The sequence below is a fragment of the Peromyscus leucopus genome, chromosome 23 (genome assembly GCF_004664715.2).
Source record: "Peromyscus leucopus breed LL Stock chromosome 23, UCI_PerLeu_2.1, whole genome shotgun sequence".
Lineage (NCBI taxonomy): Eukaryota > Metazoa > Chordata > Mammalia > Rodentia > Cricetidae > Peromyscus > Peromyscus leucopus.
The window spans coordinates 44164529-44188833 of NC_051082.1; the positions used below are offsets into that span (position 1 = coordinate 44164529).

The window sequence follows — 24305 nt, forward strand, 5'->3', positions numbered from 1 at the left end:
TATGATTCAAGGTTTTATTAAGTCATACATGCAAAACATACTGCTAACTGCATTAGCAAAAGATCAATGTAAAAACACTCCACAATTCTGCAACTGTCAATTGAAAAAAGTTTGTTCTAGTGGTTGGAAGGCCCAACACTGTGTTCTTGCCAGGGAGTTAGGTTGTACAGAACAGCATTAGCACTAGCAGTTGACAGAACCTCACAGACCCAAAGGAACATCTCTAGGCGGAGCCACGACGGGAAGCATGTGTCCACGTGGGTGAGGTCTAGAGGGGCAGCATTAGTCACATGACAGTGTTGGTACTCTGGCAAGACAGTGATGTTTAGAAGGTTCATAGTTTAAGAAGAATATCTAAAATAGTTTAAAAACTGTAAAGCTGCAACACATGATTTTTACACCTAGTTACTAGAAAACTAAGGAAAGCACTTATTAGCATTGAGTAAAGTAAGGTGAAAACAGGAATGCACTTCTACTAATCTACCAAAAGAAAAAGAAAAAAAAAAAAAAAAGAAAAACCTCAAATGCATTATCAGGAAGATCTTATAGTACAGGTCAGACATATTGCTCGTTCAGAAGGGTCCTAAAGAAAAGCACTTGCTAAGTCAGCAACTGTGGGGATGGCCAGTTTAAATAGGGAGTCAACACCCTGGGATCTGAGGAGGGACGGCAGTGTGGGGACAGGAACAGCTCAAGAGAGACACTGATGAGACCGGCCATTTGTCATCTACTGTGTCTGACAGAAATTAACCGTTAGAAATCTTTACCCGTGACACTTTTATTCAGTTGAATTACTCCATGTACAATGTAGTGTAATCTCTACTTCATATTAGTCAAAATACTGTCTTTATCCTTTGACCATGTCGTGCTTCACACACTCCACCCAGCATACCCACGACTAGGAACAGAATACTTCATTCGAGGCAACACGGGAACCAGATCTGTTCAAAGTCTGCAAAAGCTAGTCAACTGGGATTTTAGAAAAGTCACTATGAAATCAAAGGGCTGAGCTGTTACACTCACTCCTTGTGACGTACAGTACAAAGTTATGTAATGAACATGGGCTGATAAGTTACATGGCAACGTGTCGTTAAGGAGGCTGTGCTGCGTGCATCACATGGTCTGGAAACTAGGGGAGGGTCTGCACCCCGACTCCAGAAGCTGCAGTCTTCTTAAAAACAAAAGTCTCTCTCAACAGTTTAGTGCTTAAGTGTTCTCAGCACAACGCGACTTAGTTCAGAAGGTATTTTGGCAATTCTTATTCTGAGCAAGAATAGGGGATTTGAAAAATAAGGCTTTAAGAAGGCTTGTCATTTAGGGCTGAATTTTAATAGACCGTAAGTTGGAATTCTTACATTTAAAACAGAACCTTAAAATTATTGACTGGTTCATTGGTTCAAAATGGTTTTATGGAAAAATTAATCTGTAACAAAAACTTGGCATCAAATGCGAAGGCTCCACCGTTTTTGAGCAAAGCGTACAAAGGTTCCAGGGACAGGACCAAGAATGAGGGGCTCAGACATTTACAACAACAGGCATTTTCTCTTCCTCTTCTTGACAGGAGGTGGACAGAGAACCGCTCGGATAGCTTCATCAAACACTGTCTTGAGGCCTCGCTGTGTGAGTGCTGAGCACTCCAGGTATTTGACAGCACCTAGAAAAGACAGCCACGGGGCACTGATAGATACTGACACTCAGAACACAGTTCCCCTTGACTAAGTGGGCACAGTGTGGCTCAGCAGCCAACTCCCACACCAACACTAAGACCAGCAAAGAGACCCCCGCAGAAGAAACCTTCCCCTCTCACCCGGACTCCAGCCACTCATCAGGACTGCAAAGCAGACACAAGAAACGAGGATTTCATACCGATCTCCTTCGCCATGGCTAGCCCCTGCGGGTAGGTGATGGGAGTCAGCTTCTTCTCCTTCAGCTTCTCAATTGTGTCCTTGTCATCCCTAAGGTCAAGCTTCGTCCCCACTAGGATGATGGGAGTGTTGGGACAGTGGTGTCGCACTTCAGGATACCACTAGATGTGAAGACAGAAACAAGGCCATGCTACTCTCCTCCTTCACCCAGCTCATATGCAGTGAGTAGTATAACCTCTAGGCAAGATGGCCTTGCAGAGCTTCCCTGCCTTCTAACTGAGCCTTAAAGAACCGTGCAAACCCTGGCTAGCCAGGCTGGGGCCCCAAGACAGAGGACAACATAACAGACCCCCACCTGTCAAGAACCAGGAGGAAGGAGACAAGAGAGAAGGGCAGAATGGAAAGAACCCCCAAAGGAAATCACTTTTGTTCTTAGGAAAAGAAGTCTAATTTATAGGATCACCCTAGAAAACTCACCATCAGCTCAGGAATGAGAATACAGAAGCTAGCTCCACTGTCCCCACCATGGTCCCTAACTCTATACTAACAGGGTCCCTTACCCCTTCTCACTAAGTTGGTGCAAGATGCTGGAGCAGAAAGAAATGGTCACTAGGTCAATTCCGAAAGTGTTTGGTACCACTGTGACGAGAGCCTGCTTCCCAAAGAAATTAGTTCTAGAAACCCATACCCTAAAGCCAGACTTAAAAACAGCCCATTCCTCAATACAGTTACTAAAGTCAAGTTAAACAATTCCAAGTTCCCAGCAGCTGATAGCATTCATTTTACTTTGCAATATTTTTCTAAGAATGACATTATGCAAAAATCGTTCCATAAGTTCACTTACCTTTGCACGGACATTTTCAAATGATGCAGGACTCACAAGGGAAAAGCAGATTAAGAACACATCCTACAGAAAGGAAACACAGGCAACATGTAGAGGACACTCTTACACTGCCCAAGAGCTCTGCCTAACACTGCTTGCAGTGAACTGTCAGAGGCACTGCATGCTACTGCTACCAGCAGCTAGGTCCTCAATACCTCCCACTTAGCCCCCGCCGCCCCCCAAGTTAGCCAGATGACTTCCAAACCATTATCAAACCCGCCAACCAGACTTAAGAAAACTGCTGGAAGCCGTTTGAGGTTTGAGAAGTATGAAATCACATTCCCAGGAGGCCGCTTTCCAATCATGCCCAACTGGGAACCTAATCATCTGTTATCAACACAGAAACTCTTCTGAAAAAGTGTCTCAGGCTCATGGATGCAGAGTTGATTTTAAATACATCATCTACCAAGATACGCTTTTCATTAAGCTCTCCATGTGCACATTAAGTGCAAACCTTACATCATCACTAGCGTCAATCAGCCAGCTTGTCACTGTCCCTGGCACAAAATGGAGTTCAAAGATTTGCTCCCGGCCCTCCAGCCAGGGAGAGAACTCAGTGTGACTTCTCCCGATGACAAGCACTGACCACACCCCAGCACTGTCACAGCTTCCCAAGCACAGCCAGGGTCCTCTGGGAAACTTGCCCCCAGGGCAGCTGTGGCCCCAGAAAGAATGCAAAGGAAAAGCAATGCGAGAGTGCTTACTCAGAAGAAACTGCTGGCTAAATATAAAATATCTGAGTTTTCCTTCCTATCTGGTATTGCACATGAAATAAAATTCAGTTATTTACCTGTATAAAATAATGCCCGAGAGTTTCTAAAATGCTAGGCTTATCAAGACACAGCCCTAGAAAATGCAATTATGCTATGTTGTGAAATGCAATTATGCTATTTTGTGAAATGCATACAGTTCCCAAGCTAGCACTTTAAACCATCCAGCTGGTATCTTGTACCTGGAAAGGAAAGAAACATCCCACACAACAGCTTTTTATAAACAACAATGTTTACTTCAATGCTGGCGCATGCACAAGCCTATCGGAGAATCACCAGGGCCTCCCAGCATCCAAGTTGATTCTGAACCCTCTCAAAGCACAGTTGGGTTAGCTCACCAGCGCTGCACAGTCGCCCCGCAGCCCACCACACAGAACACCAGAGTAAGAGAAAAGGCCCTGGGAGTGAGGTTAGTCTGGCTCACCACATAACCACCCAGGCAAGCACCAGGTGGACCCTCCACACCTGCACTTCCTACCATCCCAGGGAGGGGCTGCCCGAGGCCCTTCCTTTCACGTGGGAGGAGGGAAGCAAGCAGTTCATGGACCACTTCAATCAACTGGTAAGGAACAGTCAGGCTCCAGTGAAAGTTTATTTCATCACGTGAAACCTCTCCTTGAGTGAATCAGATAGGAAACACTCAAGGAACCCGAGGCTCTATAATAGTGTTCCTGGGAAGACTAAGTGAGATGAGAGAGGAGACAAAGCTTGAGGCTGAAGTCGACTCAAAGTCTTACATACGGCAATCGGCTTGTCTCTGCCCCTGGAGGTGCTATCTTTACCACTTGTGTCTCCAACCTAGTAATGCAGGAGAACTTTGCTTGAGTTCAGTACAAACTAAGAAATACAAAAGTCAATATAACCTGTTAGTCTTCATCAGAAGTTGTCTCAGCCCTCCTGAGGAATCCAAAGGTGTACGATAACTTAACACATCTCAGAAACCTAGAGCCACAAAATCATTACTCCATGAAGCCTGGAGCTAAGGGGCTGTCGTCCCCTGTACAGCTCAACAAGGAAGTCAAGTGCACGCTGGCCTGCCACCAAAGCACTCCCACTGCGGCAGCACTTGCCAGAATTTAACACATCCCCCAGAGTCAAAGTGTTCAGAAAGTGTCCCTTAACATAAAAAGGCCTGTTGATGGCACCCATTAGTGTCAAGATCTTCAAAGACCGAGTTCTCAGAGACACACGCCAAAGGAAACCTCAAAGGTAGGTGAGGCACCTGCCTATAGGCAGTGAGGCTTTCCGGAACAGGGAGAAAAGGATCCAAGCAGGCACACCAGCCTCCTGGCCCAGTTCTGGAGTGAGGTGTGGATTCAGACTGCAGTTACTCAAGTGAATAGTGTTATTCAGACTAAGGTCCCTTAGCATCAGAGTTGAGAGGGCAGCACTTGATGGCAATTTTCTAAGTGACAACCTTTTCCGTTTCCATCATCATACTTTCAGTTTGTTTCTATCCTCAGTAAAATTTGGCACGCTTACTCTCCCAATATAGAACACCCCAGAAATTCTAATAAAGACAAGCAAGGCAATTATTTTAATTCACCTCACTCAACCTTTGTATTTACAATTCAAAGAGTACAATTTCCATGGACTGCAGGTTTCATCTGTGGGCTATTCCTGAAGGTGTCCACATATTGTTTCACTGTGACAGTCATCAGTATAGGTCAGAAAACAGCTGGAGCCCCTCTAGCCTCATTCACTCCACCCCCGTTAGCCCTCCAGCATCTTCCGGATGGAGGAGAGGCACACACAAGTGCAACCACACTTCCAACCTATACATGCATTATGCTATCTGCCTCCTCCTTTCTTGTTCCTTTTTGGCCCCTTCCCCTTGGCCTAAATACAGCTTTCATTAAATTAGTTGGCTTCTGATGCTTTTTTCCTACCATCAATCCCTTCCGACCTTGCTTTCCTGAAACCAGGGCACAAGGGGTTGTCCTACTGCTCCCCCCATCCTTGTGACAGCACCCATCTTTTCTGGGAACTTTACTACCTTCTCAGATCACCAGGACACTTGTAATTACCATATACCCAACCCGCCTTTAGTGAGTCTTAGTGTGAGTCTCCAATAACTTTATTACTCCTACATCACCAGCTACTTCTTTCCCCCTCACCTGTCAAAAGCACAGCCAGAGCTGAAAGAAACAGTTCAGTTAGTCAAGTACTGTCTGGTGGGCATGAGGACCCCGGGGTACGCCCCAGGACCCAGTGAGAGACCACGGCTCAAGAAGAGCTAAGTGGCTCTTGAAGAACAACATCTGAGGGTGACCTCTGTCACACACAGACACACACACAAGCATACACCAACTACAGCTACCGCAGTCCTGCTTGCCATACCTCTGCCTGTCAGCGGTACCGTCCCCAGTATGAGCCAGCTTTTAGAATGAGAAAGAGCAGAGCAAAAGGTGACTGAAACCTCACTACCACAGAACCATGGTAGCCTGTATTCTACGCTCCCAAACCCTTTCTATCTGTATTTCAGGTTCACATCAGGATTTTTCTTTTTGTTTTTCCTTGTTAATATATTAAATATTGTATTTAATATAATAAATATTTCCCCACACAGGGAAAATGACCAGGGCTTACACACACAGCAGAGAAAAGGCAGATCTAAAAAAAAGCTGGGCAGGCATCCCCAAGAAAATACACCCTGGAAGGCGGCAGGCAGCTCCTAAGCCCTGGGAGCTGGCCTGGTGCTGACAGCTTCACTTGGTGGAGGTGTTCCTGTAAATCCTAACGAGCTCCCAGGCCTCCCTGTGACCATGCTGATGAAATGCAACCACGTGGAATAAAGACTAGGAGATCATTTCCTAAACCCAAGGTCACTCACTTGGAGAGGCACGGAGTACAAGGAACTGCTGCTTCACCAGTGGACGCTTCAGCCCCACTGCATCCCACCACCTAAGTAGGACCTCCTAAAATACAAGGCTGTCACAGCACTCAGCCGGAGCAAACCCCTTTGACTGCGTCCTACACACCTCCAATCACGTAATCTGGTACCTAGAGTGCTCCCCTCAGGGTGAAGAGCAATACACCCTATTCTGGGGAACTGCAAGTAGTTTTTAGTGACCTCCAGCTGGAGGACCAGACATCTTAACAAAGACTACACCAACCCTTCAAAAATCAAAACTGTGCCAGGCGATGGTAGTACATAGACAGCACTCAGGAGGTAGAGGCAGATGGATCTCTGAGTTCAAGGCTAGCCTGGTCTATAGAGCAAGATCAAGGACAAGCAGAGCTACACAGAGAAACCCTGTCTAGAAAAACAAAGCAGAAGAAAGGAAATCAACACGGCAACCAGTGTGGGCACTCACAACTGTAATCCCAGGGGCTGGAGAGAGATGGCTTTGCTCTGTGGTTACAAGAACTGGCTGCTCTGCCACAGGACCCAGGTTCGATTCCCAGCACCCATGCGGCAGTTCACAATTGTCCCTAATTCCAGTTCCAAGGGATGTGATCTGGCCCCGTAGACACCAAGCATGCACATGGTACACAAGCAGACATGTAGGCAAATATTCATACACACAAAAACAAATCTTTAGAATATCAGTTTAAGCTGCAGGCTACATACTAAAGGAGACCCTGTCTCAAAACAACAATGGCCATAGGAAGTGTTAACATCTCCTTTTAGTGTGCTCCAAACAAGAAACTTCCACTTGGCTCTTGAGAAGAATACCTGAACACAGTGTTTTAATGAGTCACATACACAGGCTTATAGCTCAAAGAGCCAAGACCATGTGCCAGTCAGCAGAGACACAGAGTAAGGTGCCAGCCGAGAAACCCTCGGTCTCCTCATAGTATGACATCATGGCCCACAGCAAGGCAGACTTCTGAGCACTGGCATTTGAGCATAACTTCCACATCTCAGAGAGTCCTAGCAAGCAAGCCTTTGGCTGCTGGCTGAGTGCTCTTAAGGACCTCCACCTCACCACCCACACGAGAACATGGTGTATTAGCAAGAATCTTTTCTTACTCCTGTCTCGCTACTCAGTTCCTACATAAGGAAACCATCCACCTGCTACACACAGCAAGTTTACAGCAGCTACTCTGAGTCAGACCTTACACACACCTTTACAGTTTATTCAATCTGGGAAGAGTCCACCTCACTCATCTGTGATACTCAGCACACAGAGTCTGACTCCTGCCAAGTCACCTTTGACTTGCTAAGAATGACTCCCTCAGACAGAATGGCCTCACCCTATTCTGTACCCACTGAGTCACAATAGGGTGGCTCCCATTTCTCAGAAACGATGCCACACCCTTCCAGAAACATCCACTGGGCTGGATCTATACCAACTGCTATGTTTTAAAGCCCACCTGAAATCTGGAATTATTTAGCACCCACTAGATGCTGAGCGTTTCTAAAGACACCGAAGGCTGCAATCATCTCATGATTGTGCACTGATTTTAAATACTTGATCATAGGCAATTTTTAGCACTAGATTAACCAGGGAAAAAACCAAAACAATAACAACAAAAACCCCAATTCAAACCTTCCTTCTTACTTTTTTTTTTTTTTTTGGTTTTTTTCGAGACGGGGTTTCTCTGTGTAGCTTTGTGCCTTTCCTGGAACTCACTTGGTAGCCCAGGCTGACCTTGAACTCACAGAGATCGGCCTGCCTCTGCCTCCCAGTGCTGGGATTAAAGGCGTGAGCCACCACTGCCCGGCCCTTCTTACCTTTTTTGATCTTTATTTAGCACTGTTAACTAAAATTCGGCTATAACTCAATTAACAGAAACCTACAGTTCAAAAAGACAGTATCTGGCAAAACTTCCACTGAGAAATGAAAGGTAACCTCTGACTGCAGAGAAAAGGGATCTTCTACTGTGCAAAACCATTACCAACTAAGCAGCAAGTTCATTTAAAAACACAAAGACACTCCAAAGTAAGGGCTAAGTAGGTACAGCTGCCCAGTCAGTCAGAGTTCAAAGCCTGCCTTTCTCTAAGCTATCCCCCCATCCCAAGCCAGATCCCCCAGTAAACAATGAGAGCACTAAAGAGAGCACAAGGAATGCTCATCCAAGGAAAACCTGCACAGAGAAGCCTCGGCTCATCAAATCTGTAAAGTGGAAGGAGAAGCAAGTGGGCACTAGAGGGTATGGACTGTGCCAGAACTGGTGTGCAACACAAGTATTTTGTTGTTATTTTTGAAACAAGGTCTCACAATACAGGCTAGCTTTCAACTCACAGACATCCACCTGCCTTGTCTCCAAAGTCCTGAGATTATAGGGTTGAACCAACACACCTGGTCTGATATGTATTAACTCATTTTATGCTAGTGGCAAGCAGGTAGAGGCCAGAAATGAAGAAACTGCCTGAAGATGCACAGCTAGGTAAAAGTACAGCACCTGAATCCAAGGCATTCACTGTTCTATGATACATTCTTATTTCCTTACCTCCCTGTGCTGGTATGTATAAAGGCAAATGCTCTACCCTGAGCCATACCCCTGGCTCTAAAATGCACTGTCTAAAATGAAGAACATGTATTAAGACAAGCAAACGACATACACATGACAACTGCTTTGCACCATAACACTGCCTTCTAAGTACCCACTGTTCTTGCCAATCAGTGCTCTAATTAGCTTCAGGTAAATGATCATTTGGCTGCCTCATATAGAAGCTGAACTAACTAAAAAATGTTTTTCCTGGCTAGACACAAAGGTCTATTTTACAAAACTGAAACCTTAGTACTGAAGTCAAGAACTATGTGCTTTATGGGAGGGGGGGGGCAGTATTAGGGCTTTTGAGACAGGGTCTCATGTAGTCCAGGCTAGCACTTACTATGTAAGCAAGGATGACCTTGATCATCTTGCCTTCACTTCCGATTTCAGGCACAAGCCACTATGTCCAGTTATGTGGTGCCAGGGATGTAACTCAAGACTGTGAATGCCAGGCAATCATTTTACCAAATGAGCAACATCCCCAGCCCAAGAAACCGTAACATTAACTCCTTAATTTGTTTTTTGGAGACAAAGTCCCAAACTATAGGCAAAGTTGGTCCTCAAACTTGATAGCAATGTTGCCTCAGCTGGATGATGGGTATGAGCCACCATGCCCAACCTAACTGCTTCACTTGATTTTACAGTGCAAAACCATCCAAAACAAGCCATCTTTCAAAGTAACTGCTGTTAAGAACAGCTTTGCAAAACCAAAAATAAGTATGTAAAATAAAAAAGGCTGAATAACTGATAATATTAAAAAACCCGCTGGGTGGTGATGGCGCACACCTTTAATCCCAGCACTCAGGAGGCAGAGCCAAGCGGATCTCTGTTAGTTCCAGGCCAGCCTGGACTACAGAGGGAGTTCCAGGAAAGACACAAAGCTACACAGAGAAACACTGTCTCGAAAAACAAAAACAACAACAACAACAAAAAAAAAACCCAAATTCTGACTTGCATGAAAGGAGGTATTTACTACTAAACTAATTTACCTTCACTTACATGCTCACAGAGCCCAGTCACAGCAACACAAGTAGATCTGTGAGCCCACTAGGTGGACACTGAAGAATTACACACTCTAAACATGGTAAAAATCAAGCGTGAGCCTTACTGTTTGCGGATAGGAGAGGGGACGCAATCTGTCATAATCTTCTTGTCCAGCTGTATCCCATAAGCCCAGATTCACTGGCTTTCCATCTACCATAACATTGGCAGAATAGTTGTCAAAGCTGTAGGACAGGACAAGAAAAGGTTAGTCATAGACTTGGGGACTAAGTCACAGTCCCACAGCTTCCCAAAAGAGGTGTGCTATAGCAAAGAGGATGGGCCTGGAGGCTGCTAGTCCAGAAAACATCCCAAGGTATGAGAAGTCGCCTGGGCAGGCTGAAAAATAGGACACAGGGAATCAAACACACACAACCAGAGAGACAAGAAACCAAGGACAGGCTACTGACTAACAAGGAAACAAACGTACACTCAAAATGAACTTGCCTTTAATAAAGACCAAGGGCTTTCTTTGCAGGAAAAAGACAACATGGAAAGACTCCTTCTTCCAAATCCTAATAGTCAAGTTTTTCATGAACATATTTTGTTCACTTTCAACCAGTGTCCTCAGTTAAAGTGTCCACAGCAAAGTCACCTATGCCTGAGGCCAAAGTGCAGTGGCACAACAAAACACTGTGGGACTTTAGAAGACACCCAAATTCTCAGAGTGAGTACACCTGACCACATAGGTGTGTAAATTAGCCTGAAATTGCTATGGACAAATTAGTTAACTTCAGTAAGAGGCACCCCAGAAAAGCCTGCTGACTAACCAGAGAGGAAAAGTCATTATTTAAAGTGCTGTTATCCAGCATTAAGAGGCCAAGGAAGGAGGATCACTGCTGTGGGGTAATGCTTTTGTACACTGGTTTAATAAAACGCTGATTGGCCAGTAGCCAGGCAGGAAGTATAGGCAGGAAAAACAGACAAGGAGAATTCTGGGAAAAGAAAGGCTGAGTCAGGAGACACCAGCCTGTTGTCCAGGGAGGAGCATGTAATGGCACACAGGTAAGGCCACAGAAAACGTGGAGACATATAGATTAACAGAAATGGGCTGAGTTTAAGTGTAAGAGCTAGTCAGTAGTAAGCCTGAGCTAATGGCCAAACAGTTTTAATTAATATTAGCCTGTGTGTGTTTATTTGGGTCCAAGAAGCTGCAGGACTGTCGGGTGAGAGAGATTTGTCCAGATCCAGACCATGAAACCTTTTAGAAACAGATCACTAAGAGTTCAAGGTCAACCTAGGTTACAGAGCAAGACCTTGCCTTAAAACAAAAACAGAATGCTACTGTGGTATCACTGACTGCTCAAAAACAAAACAAAACCAAAAACTCAAGGGCATGGAGTACAATAAGGTCAGGAGTCTTTGGCCAACCTGAGCTACACAATACCCCATTTAAAAAAAAAAAAACAACTTACCATTGCAACTTAAGACAAGATCTTTATTTGTTTTGTTGGCATGTCTGTATGTACATGCACATGTGTGTCTGGTGCCCATGGAATTCAGAAGAGGGCGGGCGACATGTCCCCTGAAACTGGAGCTGCCAGATCCTCTGAGAGAACAACCAGGGCTCTTAGCCACTGAGTCATTTCTCCAGTCCCAGGAAAAATATCTAATACATCAGTTTTAAGGCTAAAGGGGATTATTTTTATTATTTGTAGTACTTAAAAGTAGGGACTTGGCCGGGCAGTGGTGGCGCACACCTTTAACCCCAGCACTCAGGAGGCAGAGCCAGGCGGATCTCTGTGAGTTCAAGGCCAGCCTGGTCTACAGGAGGGATACCCAGGACAGGCACCAAAACTGCACAGAGAAACTCTGTCTCAAAAAACCAAAAAGTAGGGACTCTTAGTATAAAAAAGGGCAAAGTTTAAGCTAATGTGATTTACAGACTACTAACCAAAACAGCCTTTATAAAGATCATGGCAGGTGTGGTTTACACAAGGGAGGCCAGCCTGGGCTATCGTGGTCCCCCTAGGGTCTGTACCTTCAAGAGTACACTGGACGCAGACATGAGGACAGAGTGCTGCAGCGTCACGAGAAAAGTACCTTTTCTTCCCTCTCAGCTGGGCTACCCACTGGGAACACAACTCTGCCCAGCCCTAGTCTCACCTCTACAGCCCTGTCACAGTGACATGGAACCAACTGGTGACTGCCCGAAAGGCCAATTAAACCTAGTGCAGCAACACTCTGTGCTCCAGTTCCCACAGAGCCAAGTCATCAGACACCCCACTGCTGTGCTCAGGCTCCGGCTTTTTCTCTACATTTCCCAGCCTATACACTCCATAGTACGGAGTGTAATCTTCTTTTGTTTCCTAAATGTTTAAATATCAATCAGGAAACTGTACATTCCCTCATATGAGCCTCATATAAGGAAAGCATACATTAAATTGACTCATTTATTTTTGAAGCTCTAAATACCTAACAATTAGATTCCAGTCAACGTTTGAGAGGAAAATAAACACTATTCATTCACATATGAATTGACAAGAGAATCAAAGAATAGAAAAAAGACGCATCACAGGCAAAATGGTTCCCAACCCAAGGAGGATACTCACACGGTGGGGATGTACTCTCCAGGAAATGCATTGGTCGTGTAACTGATCAACAGGCAGGTTTTACCAACAGCTCTGAAAGGAGAGAAGAGGGCTGTTTAGTCAACATGAACACAATCCTGGCTTCCACCATTCTGCTACAACAACCTACAAAATCCCTGGGAACAGTTATACCACATCCATAGCGTAAACAAGTAAGTTTTTCTAATTTAACATTCTGCCCACTTTTTATCTTAAAAATAAAACGAAACCTTTGTATTTCTCAGCAAGGCAGATTGGGCAACCTCCCCTTCTGTTTATGTGGCATCTGGACCAGCAGTCAAGGATTACTAAGGACAAGACTCAGAGAAGCACTTAACAAAGTTTCTCCTAGAACATCTTCCACTCGGACGATTACTAATATGTGAACATGGCAGCTGCCTTTGCAACTTGCACTGTTCTTTTTCAAGTGCTGACTAATGCTGCTGCCTGCCTCTCAAACTCCCATGCCCCGCCCCCCTCAAAAGCCTGTCCCTAACAGAGCACAGCCAGTTAAACAGCCAGAGGGCTCTCACTCACTCACACTCACACACACACACACACACACACACACACACACACACACACACACACACATATCACCTCTCTACCCCCAATTCTCACAAGATGTGAAAGGAGCTAGCATCATATATCCCAAACATGTTAATGAAGGGCACGGGGATGGAGTAAACTTCTCAAACAGCTGCAAAGAGAGAGCAAAAGAGAAACGTGCAGAAGTAAGTAACATTAAGGGGACAGTCAGCTATCGCTATCACTAGTGTACCCTCAGGTACAAGTTAGGGTACTGTCTGAAAAGCTCCCAACAGGATGATAGTGGCACACGACTTTAATCCCAGCACTTGGGAAGCAGAAGCAGGTGGATGTCTGTAAGAAGTTCGAGGCCGGCCCTGGACTACTACAGGGTGAGTTTCAGGACAGGCTCAAAAGCTACACAGAGACCCTGTCTCATAAAAAAAGAAAAGCTCCCAACCACCTGAAATTTTTTTTTTTTTTGAGAATATAACTAAAAATGAAGATTGCTGCATCATTTGTAAAACCAATAAATAAAATTTCTAAGTTTCACCACAGTCCCTAATCAACTACAGGGACATCCTAAAGGCTCAGTCCAAACAGTTCTCTGTAATGAACCCAGCTCGCTGCTGCCTTCAGATGCTTTCTAAGGTCAGGAAGATACATCGGTGCTGGTTTGTACGATTCTGATGTTTCAGCCCAGGCCACTGTAGACTGGGGGGTTCACTATCCAGAAGGCAAGCTTTGTATACTTTCCTTCCACTCTTTGGGGCTAAGGGTTCCACAACCACTCAGTCTTGCCAATACTTGTTTGACTTGTAACATTATTAAAGGTCTTAATGAAGTTGGAACAAACTCCCCACCCTAAAGATCTCACTGTCAAACATTACATCACCAGCAGGTAACTTCCAATCCCTAACGGCTTTCTAAACAGAAATGACTCATGAGACATTTATCTTGTGAAAGGCTTGGAATGTCAAAACAAACCTGTATGAGCAAGAGCCTAAGATTTGGAGAAGGCCTAGATCGGAGATCCAGAACCAGCTCTATCATTTACTTGTAGTTTCTGGCACATTTGAACTTCCTCTTCTGCCTTTGTTCTTGCTCATAGGCAGATGCATTCAACTACAGTGAGCATTAATTCCAATACCAATTTACAGCAACAAAGGCAGGTACTTGGTGCTGAGATACTGCAGGACACTGCAGTATACTGCTCATGGGACAGCCAGGAGTGGGGGCTCAAGCCTGTAATCTTAGCACTTGGGGGCTAAAAAAAGATCTCCAGGAGGACCAGGTCAGTCTAGGCTACTGAGTAAGAATCTACTTCAAATAAACCAACAAAAACCTAGGATGGTGAGAGAAGGTAGAGGATGATCAAAGTACATTCCACACATATATGGAAATGTCAATGAAGGCTCTTAGTACAATTAATGTATGTAATAATTAAAAAATAAAATCTCAGCTGGGGATGTAGCTCAATGGTAGAATACTTGCCTAGTACACAGAAACCCCATGTTCAATCCTCAGCACTTCATCTTCCTCACACCACCACCATGTTCCCCAGCATGCTAGGCAAGCCTTATACCAGATCTGTACCCCATCTAGAGGGATCATCTCTGAAAGGCCCAACTGGGAAGGGACTGGGAAAATCTGATATTGAGAATTTTGTTGTTGCTATTTGTAATAATGTGCCTGTGCATACACATCACAGCATTCATGAGATAAACTTTAAGGGAGCAGTTCTCAACATGGGAGTCAAATGACTTTCACAGGAGTTGTTAAGATCATCAGAAAACACAAATATTTACATGACAACTCATAACGGTGGCAAAATTACAATTATAAAAGAAATAACTTTATGGCTGGGGTCACCACATGAAGAACTGTATTAAAGGGATGCAGCATTAGGAAGGTTGAGAGCCACTGCTTTAAGGAAATAAACAGGTTCTCCCCTCTTACCATGTGTACCCCAGGGATGGAACTCAGGCTGTCAGGTTTGTCAATAAGTACCTTCACCTACTGATGTGGGCTCATCACACGAACCTAATGGCCTTGAACTCACTATGTAGACTGGGCTGGTTTTGAATTTGTGTCTATCCTGATCTTTTGACCCATTTACCTCTGCCTCTTCAGTGCTGGGGTCAGTTGTAATATAATGGCTGGGAATGTAATTATTATTCATTATTAACTACAATTTATGTTCTATAAAAACATGACTATAGGGTTGGTGATGCAGCTCAGTTGGCCTAGCATGCACCAAGTCCTGGGTTGGATCCCCAACACCAAATAAACTCAGGCAGGATGGCACTTGTCTGTAATCCTAGCACCCAGGAGGTAGAAGCAAGGAAGATAACAAGTTCAAGGTCATAGCACATGTGAGGCCAGCCTTGGCTGTGAGAGCCTGTCTCTATGTACTTTTTATTAAGTTCTTAACTTACAGACCAGCATAAATGGAAAGGTTATTACTCTTCTTTTAGTGTATTTACTCATTCCTTGTAAACATATGGCATAAATCAACTCTAGAGGCCAAAGTCAACATCTAACTACAGGAAGTAGCACCGAGAATATGTCCACATGGAGAATGGAAGCCATATTTGGTTACAGCCAGGATGGACACTGCTGCAGAATTTCTGGAAGTTTCTGTCTGCTTTGGAATTTTCTGAATTTGTGTATTTTAAAGGCTCAGTTCAACCTCCTTTTTTTTTTTAATCTTTAAACTCTAGAAATGAGCCTTGGTCTACTAGAAGAAACTCCTGTCTGTTCTATATTAGCTCTTCCCCTAGCACATGACACTACTATTTCTTTAACCTATCTGCACTTCCTGCCCTATCCTGCAGAAAGGACTAAGAATGAAGCCCATAGTGATTTCCGTTCCTACTGACGCCTTCATTTTCCTGTTAAGAGAACTTTGTTCTTCATGCCCCCTCTGTTTGACCAGCTGTATCATTATTTTCTGAAACTACAAACCAAACCTTAAAACACACAAACCAATAACCTGAAAGCACTGACAATTTCCTCACATTAAAAAACATGTAGAGATCCCAGCACTTGGAAGGCAGAGACAGGCAGATCTCTGTTTGAGGCCAGCCTGGTCTACAGAGGGAGTTCCAGGAGAGATTCAAAAGCTAGAGTAACCCTGTCTCAAAAAAAAAAAAAAAAAAAAAAAAAAAAAAAAAAAAAAAAAAACATGTAGAGAGGCTGGCAAGATGGCTCAGTGTTTAAGAGCACTTGCTGCTCTTGCAGAGTTTGAGTCCACATCTGAGGGCTCACAATGCCTACAGCTCTCTTCTGCAGGCATCTATCTGTGTGTGTGCATGCAGACACTCAGACACTCTTATATACACACAAAGTCTTTAAAGGTATGTAAGAAAACTGGCTGTGCAATCACAGCACTTGGGGAGTCTTAAAGAGAAGGGTTGCTTCAAGTCGAGTCCTGCATGGGCTACAAAGCAAAAGCCTGTCCAAAAAAGAAAAAAAAAAAAAAAAAAAGAGTTCTCCATGAGCTGTAGCATAGTGGTAGCAGGCTTGCCTAGTATATATAATCTCCTGAATTCCATGCCCAGCATCGAAGGATGGGGTATTGATCTAAACAGAAAAAAAAAAAAAAAAAAAAAAAACTTTTAGCATGAATACTGGGGAATATTAATTTTAGGTGTGTTACTTTTGTTTATGTTGCATTTGTTTAACTCTGTGAAGTTGTGTTACTGTGCCTGTCAAAAACACCTGATGGTCTGCCGGGCGTTGGTGGCGCACGCCTTTAATCCCAGCACTCGGGAGGCAGAGCCAGCGGATCTCTGTGAGTTCGAGGCCAGCTGGGCTACCAAGTGAGCTCAGAAAGGCGCAAAGCTACACAGAGAAACCTGTCTCGAAAAAAAAAAAAAAAAAAAAAAAAAAAAAAAAAAAAAAAAAAAAAAAAAAAAAACACTGATGGTCTAAAAAAGAACTGAACGGCCAATAACAAGGCAGGAGAAAGGATAGGTGGGGCTGGCAGGCAGAGAGGAGAAATAGAAAGAGAAATCTGGGAGAAGGAAGTAGCCACAGAAGGAGGAGGACATCAGGGGCCAGCCACCCAGCTACACAGCAAGCCACGGAGTAAGAAATAATGAAAGGTACACAGAAATAGAGAAAAGTAAAAGCCCAAAGGCAAAAACTAGACAAGAAAATTTAAGTTAAGGAAAGCTGGCTAGAAACAAGCCAAGCTAAGACAGGCATTTATAATTAAGTATAAGTGTCTGTGTGTGATTTATTTGGGACCTGGGTGGCAGGGCCCCAAAAGAGCAAAGCCAAACAACTACACATGGCCTAGAGCAAGACAAAAATATTCCTAAGACTGAAAAATCAGACTCATCCAATACTGTAAACCAAATGCAAATCAGGTAATACTGTCTAAAAGCATACAGATCTGACCAACAAGTCAATATTAAGGGTAGTTAAGGTATCCTAAGACTGACTTAAGGGTAGTCAAAATCAGACTGCAACACACAGATTGAAGGCTACCTAGCAGGGAGGACCCTAAGATGACTGTAGCTTGTAATAAGTTTTGATTTTGCCCAATCACTTTTGCAAGCTTTAGTGAAACATTTCACTATTAGGATAAGAATTTGTACCGTATCAAGCTGACGAAAGAAAATGCTGGCTGTACTTTCAGGAGGGGAGGCTAAAATCTTTTTAGATTATGGATGCACCTATAGAAAAATGTCTGCCGTAAATCAAACAGTGAAGGGGAAGATGAATAGGAATCTCACACAACTTAATAAAACATAACTCTCTGAACAGATAAAGATAGGTTTCTTCTATATCCCAGAATCTAATCAATATTTATATGTATAATTCAGCTTTTATTTGGCTTAAAAGGGCTAATTGGGAAATGTTATCATTTTTACTATTTTCTACAGAGAAAATATTTTCCAGTTTCAAATAACCCTGGACTTTTGAATTATAACCTGTTTTTATGTTCAAGCTATCTGTGTATTATTTCTCCTGCAGTTGTACATAAAATGTTTTTACATTCAAAAAAAGGGGACAAATACTATATAATTGTATTACATGAAATATATAGAATATACAAATTCATAGAGACAGAAAGATTAGATGTTATCTCAAGATGGAGAAAAAAGGAAAATAGAGCAATGATTTCCTAAGTACAGAATCTGTTTTATGTGATGGAAAAGCCCCACAAACGGACAGTAGTATCAGGACATAATATCATGAATATAATAAATCAATATAATTAATGTAAAAAAAAAAAGGCAGTCAATGCATACCTGTCTAGGTCTTAGAAAGTAAGACAGGAGGATCTAGAGTTCAATTCTAGCCTTGGGTACATAGGGAGTTTGGGGGCTACCCTGAGCTATATGAAACCCTGTTTCAAAAACTAAGGTGGGAGATGGAGAGATATGGCTGAGAGATTGAAAACTTGTTGCTCTTCCGGAGGACGCTCCCAGATCAGGCAGCTCACAACCACCTGTAACTCAGGCTTCAGAGTATTCAATGCGTTCTCCTGGCCTCTGTGGGCACCCCCACACATGGCATCCACTCATAAGATTCTGTAACAGTATTCCTTCCACAAATACAAATGAAGAACGGCAAGACTATGTTTAGGAAAACAGATGAATCAGTAAGAATAGTTTGGTACCAGGAAAAGACAAACCCAATTCAGAACTCTCAAGTTTATGAGCCAGCAACATCATAACCAATGGGTATAAAGAGTAATGCCACTAAAGACTTCCAATTAAGACTGTACAAAGTTTCTCAGACACTGAAGCCTGAAGATACTACACATAACAGAGATGAGGCTTCAAGAAGGCTTTCTTCTATACTGCCCCTCTCTCACTTTCAGAATTATCAAATCACTGGAGTAGCAAATTAGAGGCCAGTGAAGATACAAAGTTAATTCAGTGATTTATTAAAGAGAAAGGGGCTGGAGAGGTGCTTCAGAGATTAAGAGCACTGGTGGTTCTGCAGGACTCAGGTTCAATTGACAGCACCACATGGTGGCTCACAACAGTCTGTAACTCCAGTTCCAGGGGATCCAAAGCACTCTTCTGGAAACCAAGGGCACTTGGGACTTGGTGCACAATACACATGCAGGCAAACACTCATGCATATAAAATAATAATAATAAAATATAAATTTGGAAGCCAGTTCAGAATTCAAGTACCTTCATAATAGGCCAAAATAAACACAGAAGTCTTTATCACAAGAAAACAAAAACTCAAGAGTTTAAGCAAACTCATGGGTCATGCTATCACTGCTCAATGGAAGCAGAGTAAAATGGGTCCATTCCTGTAAGGATGACATCACAGGAGGCAGAACTAACAAAATTCCTGGAGAGCAATGTATAAGTTAGACACCGTACTGGATCCAAGTCCATATGCAGACAAGGAGGAAACCCCAAGACATTCGCTGTCAGCTTTCTGATGGGGCTAAACTAAAGCAACACTATTAAAGACCACTGAGGTAGTTGTGATGGCACATCTCTGCAATCCCAGCACTCAGGAGGCAAAGGCAGAAACAAAGCCAGAGGCCAGGTTGGGTGGGGATCTAAAAATGCAGTAGAACACTTCCCTCCCAAATGTGAGGCCCTGGTAAAGCTTAGTCCACAGCATCAGCACATGCCAGACCACCATCAAGAAAAACACACAGCTTCTGTTTTCAGAAAGACCATCTGATAAGCTTTAAATCTCTCTATTTTATATCCACTGCCCCAATTAACTACTGAACAGAAACTGACCCACCAGAAGAATGCAGGCAAACTAATCTAACATGGTCATAACATTTATTCCTTGTTGATTTTTTTGACACAGGGTTTCTCTGTGTAGCTTTAGAGCCTGTCCTTGAACTCTCTTTGTAGACCTGCCTCTGCCTCCCAAGTGCAGGAATAAAGGCATGCGCCACCACTGCCCAGCTTCCTAACAGAATGTTTAACTGTAATTCCTCAAAAGAAAATTTAAATAAAGTTGCCAGTTTGTAGGATCTTAGTTTCTCATTATTCCTTCTATTAAAAGGCACACCAAGAGGCTTTTAGTCCTATAAAACTTAGTATACTATATATGACATTAGGCTTAACTACTTTAAATTTTTCAGAATAAAAGGCATCCCAACTATACCTCATACACAGCTTATTTGATGAAAAGCAAAAAAAAAAAAAAAATTATTGGCATGAAAAGCTATGTATCTATACTTCTAAACCAGTGGTTCTCAACCTTCCTAATGCTGCAACCTAATCCAGCTCCTCATGTTAAGGTAACCATAGCATTATTCCATTGCTACTTCATAACTGTAATTTTGCTTCTGTTATGAATCATAATGGGGGTCACAACCCACGGGTTGAGAACCAATGTTCTAAACCAATGTTTGATGTACATTCAAAGTGTAAATTTTAATCTTTTCGTAAATGTACATTTCCCTTCTGTTAATTAGCCCCACCAGTATCTACATCAAATACAGTATGAAAAACACACCGAGAAGGTCTGGAGAGATGCTAATGATTATGAGGAGCACTGGCTGCTCTGCAGAGAACCCAGGTTCAATTCCCAGCATCCACATGGTGACTCACAACCATCTGTCACTCCAGTTCCAGGGGATCCAACGCCCTCTTCCTGGCTTCTTTGGACACCAGACACAAATGTGGTAGAGACATACATGCAGGCAAAACATTCTTATACATTCAGTATTTTTTAAGTACAAGTTAAATGTGGTGATGCACATCTTTAATCCAGTATTCAGATCTCTTCGAGTTCCAGGCCAGTCAGAGATATACATCAAGACTTCATTTAAAAAAAAAACAAAAAAGTATACTGGGGGTAGAAAGATAGCTCCGCAGGTAAAGGTAAGTTCAATCCTTGGGACTCACACGATGGAAGGAGAGAGCCAACTCCTTCAGGTTGGCCTCTGACCTTCACAAGCTTGCCATGGCAACGTATGCCTTCCACATATACACAAATAATATTCCACATATATATAAATTCCAAATATATACAAATAAATGAAGTTTTTTTTAAGTAGATTGAAAAATTCAAGGCCAAGAACTGCATTTCTAACATTCTTCACAGACCCTCATAGTAAAAACAAACCCAAAACCCCACCATTGACAGTAAGAATACTGGCTAGTAGGAATATCTCAGTGGTGAACACTTGTCTACCACACAAGAGATAAGGCACCGAAACAAAAACGAACACACACACACACACCTGGAGTAACAATGGCAACCAGTACTTCTAAGCACTCCACAAGGACCAGACACTTAAGAGCCTCTTAATACTCAGCATCTTGTTTAGTCTTGTTTAACTTTCCCTAGAGGCATCTCTCTTGAGGAAAGAATGATAGGCTGAGGATTAGTGCAGAAGTTAAAAAAAAAAAAAAAAAAAAAAAAGGTGGGGGGCTGGAGAGATGGCTCAGCAGTTAGGTGCACTAGCTGCTCTTCCAGAGAATCTGGGTTCGATTCCTAGCACCCCACAGTGGTTCACAACTGTCATAAACCAGTTTCAGGGGATCCTCTGCTTGCACAGACACACATGCAGACAAAATATCCATACACATAAAAAATTAAGAATAGAAAAAGAAAGCAGTGGGAATCCAAAGGAAGGATCCAGATCCCATAGTAGGCATTCTGCAAGTATTTAACTTTTTTGTTTTTTTTAAAGCCAGTAACAGGCTAAATCATATCTCAGCTGTTCAGCACTTGCCAGGAAGCAAAAGGCCCTAAATTCCAACTCCAGCACAGGGTGAAAGCAGACCTACAATAGGATCTGTTAGTATCAAATCAACTTAATATTAGCATACCTGTTGCATGCGTGTTTCAGTCAGTCCTAGAAATTTTCAAACACTATGGTTTGGTACTGGATTAGCAACAATTTGCCTCTTTTTCAAAAAGTAATTTTTTGAGGATGTCTTCCACTGTATTTTGATCACATTCATCCCCACTCATCTTCCCACCTCCTCCAGCTTTGCACCCCTTAAAAGCCCACCTGAGTCCAATCTGTGCTGCCCATACACTCCACTGGAGCTAGGTGGATCTACCAAGGCCACACCCACAAGGAAAACTCACTCTCCCACCCCCAGAAGCCAGCCATCAAGGGTCCATTCCTACTCAGCCCAGGCCCGCTCTGCCCCGGGCTAGGATTTTATACAGCTGCTGTTAAGTTCGAAAGTGTAGTCCAGATGATACTGTTTCTGTCCAGTGTCCCTGACCTCTGGTTCTTATAGTCTCCCTTCTTCCTCTACAGTCCCTAAGCTTTGGGATGACAGAGGACGGTGATACAGCAATTTAACTTACCAAGGGGGTTAAAAAAAAAAAGAAAAAAGAAACGAGGCATGTGGCAGGACTTCCCAGTCCACAAAAGTATTTTTAACTTTTAAAGGAAGTTCAGATAACTTTCAACCTTCCCCAGGAAAAGTGCTATGTTTAGTTAATTCACAACACAAAAAATAAAACAAAAAACCAACCTTCACTTAAAGCAGGCCCGATGGCTCACACCTGTAAACCCAACACTACCAAGACTGTCTCCGGAGAATCATCATCGAGGAGCAAAATACAGAAAGACCCTGGCTCCAAAACAGAACTTCAACTGCTTTCATTATCAAACTATCTGTCCCAAGTGACAAAAATAAAACTTTTTTTTAGGAGGTGAAAGGAAAGCAACACATACATCCTAGCCAATGAAACTCCCAATGTGTAGTTATATACATTGAACCGTGTTCATAAGACTTCCTGTTTGAGACAAATCCCACAGACTGACATGTTCACCAAGAGAAAAAAAAAAAAAGGCTGTCTGACCGTTTGGCTAAATTAGTTACAGGGACATCCCAAATGCCTAATGTAGAGTTAGGCAAATACACTGAACAATCGAGTCCAGGGGCTGCAATTCAGGAAAACCGGTGGTCACTGCAAGCGTGGAAGACATGAAGTTTGCTGTGCGTTCTACCGAACTCGAAAGTGTACCAGTTGCATTTCGTGTTTGAGGAAACTGCCAGTAGTACATCTCCAAGCTTCCTCGTTAACACGAACCCACACAAGCAACGCTGAGACGCGCGATTTTGCTCCGATTACACTGAGATTCTTGTTTCTACCGAAAGGGGGGAAAACTGCATAAGACCAGTCTTGTCTCCCTCGAGGGCCTGAAACCATCACGAACAGTTATGAAAAGAATTGCCTCGAGTCACAGGGAGCTGGATCTGCTACGTCCACGTCTCATGCCTTGAGAAGGCTCCTTCTTTTTTTAAATGACCACACTACGTTCAATGGACAGTCTTCATCACACTCACTCCTTCAGCTAGCATTCCAGTAACTTTCTCGGCGGAAAGTGTGAAAACGACTATTTTTATAAACACCCTGCAAAGTCCAAGCAACCGAGTCCGTTCCTAACTTCCAGGTCACCCAAAGTGACCGGTGCAAACACGCATCGAATAAGATCGACTTGGAGGCCGTTAACTACCCCAGTTCTCGGGGGAATCCTGAGTTACTGAAGAAACTAGACTTCCTTTTCTCAAAAACAATACGGGGAAAGAAAAAAAAAAAAAAAGCAGGCAAAAATTTTCAAACCAGCCTCGTCTACGTGCCATCGAGAACAGGGCGACGGGCGGTGTCCGGCCCGGGAAGAAAGCAGGAGGGTGGAGTTCACTTTTCCCTCCGGCCGGCTCGCCCAGGCCCTCCCCCAACCAGAAGCCGGAACCAGGCCTGGGAGGGTGGGAGGCCCGCGCCCCCAAGGAAGCCGGGCGCGCGCCCTAGGCTAGCCCGAGGCTTTTCGGGCCTGCGGGGACCCGGGTGCCGGCCGCCCCCCGATGGCGCCGCGTACGGCACCCCCTCCGTGGCCCCCGGCGCGGTCGTGCACTCACCCGTCTCCCACCACCACACACTTGATGGCCTGCATCTGGGCCGCTCCGTGGGCCGCGGCGGCGGCGGCGGCCGGACACTGAGGCGGGAAGCGGCGGGCTCGGGAAGCGCGCGGCGGGCGGGTGCGAGGCTGCGGGCGGCGGGGCGCCGAGTGCCGGGACCGCTGTCCACGCCGCCTGGCCCTCAGCAGACTGGAAGGCGAAGCACAGCGGCAGCCACCACCCAAAGCTGGGGAAAACTGCAGAGAAACAGGAAATGGCCGCTCCACTCACATCCGGCCTCCCCTCCCCCTCGGTGCTGTCGACGCAGCTCCCAGGCTCCGGGCGGGGCCGCTCCCGCCCGCTCCGTTCCTGGGTTCCACGCGCTTT

At 44.1% G+C, this 24305-nt stretch overlaps 1 protein-coding gene across 2 annotated transcripts; it reads right to left on the minus strand.

Moving 5' to 3' along the window:
• On the minus strand, positions 1–24305 carry Rac1 (Rac family small GTPase 1). Of its 2 annotated transcripts, XM_037198486.1 has the most exons (7): positions 23940–24305; positions 12557–12628; positions 10072–10189; positions 4260–4316; positions 2710–2772; positions 1867–2026; positions 1–1654 (listed from the first exon to the last, which is right to left on the minus strand). In XM_037198486.1, the coding sequence occupies exons 1-7, from the start codon at positions 23972–23974 to the stop codon at positions 1524–1526; spliced, it is 636 nt and encodes a 211-aa protein (XP_037054381.1). In that variant the 5' UTR covers positions 23975–24305; the 3' UTR covers positions 1–1523. The 2 variants fall into 2 exon arrangements, with proteins under 2 accessions (XP_037054381.1, XP_028746113.1); XM_028890280.2 differs by lacking the exon at positions 4260–4316 and having other exon boundaries at positions 23940–24280.

Coding starts and splice junctions, on each gene's coding strand:
- Rac1 (XM_037198486.1), bottom strand. CDS start 23,974: ATGCAGGCCATCAAGTGTGTGGTGGTGGGAGACGG. Junction 4,317..10,071: donor CCCTCTCCTATCCGCAAACA/GTAAGGCTCACG, acceptor CTGCATTACTAG/GTTGGAGACACAAGTGGTAA. Junction 2,027..2,709: donor TTGAAAATGTCCGTGCAAAG/GTAAGTGAACTT, acceptor CTTCACATCTAG/TGGTATCCTGAAGTGCGACA.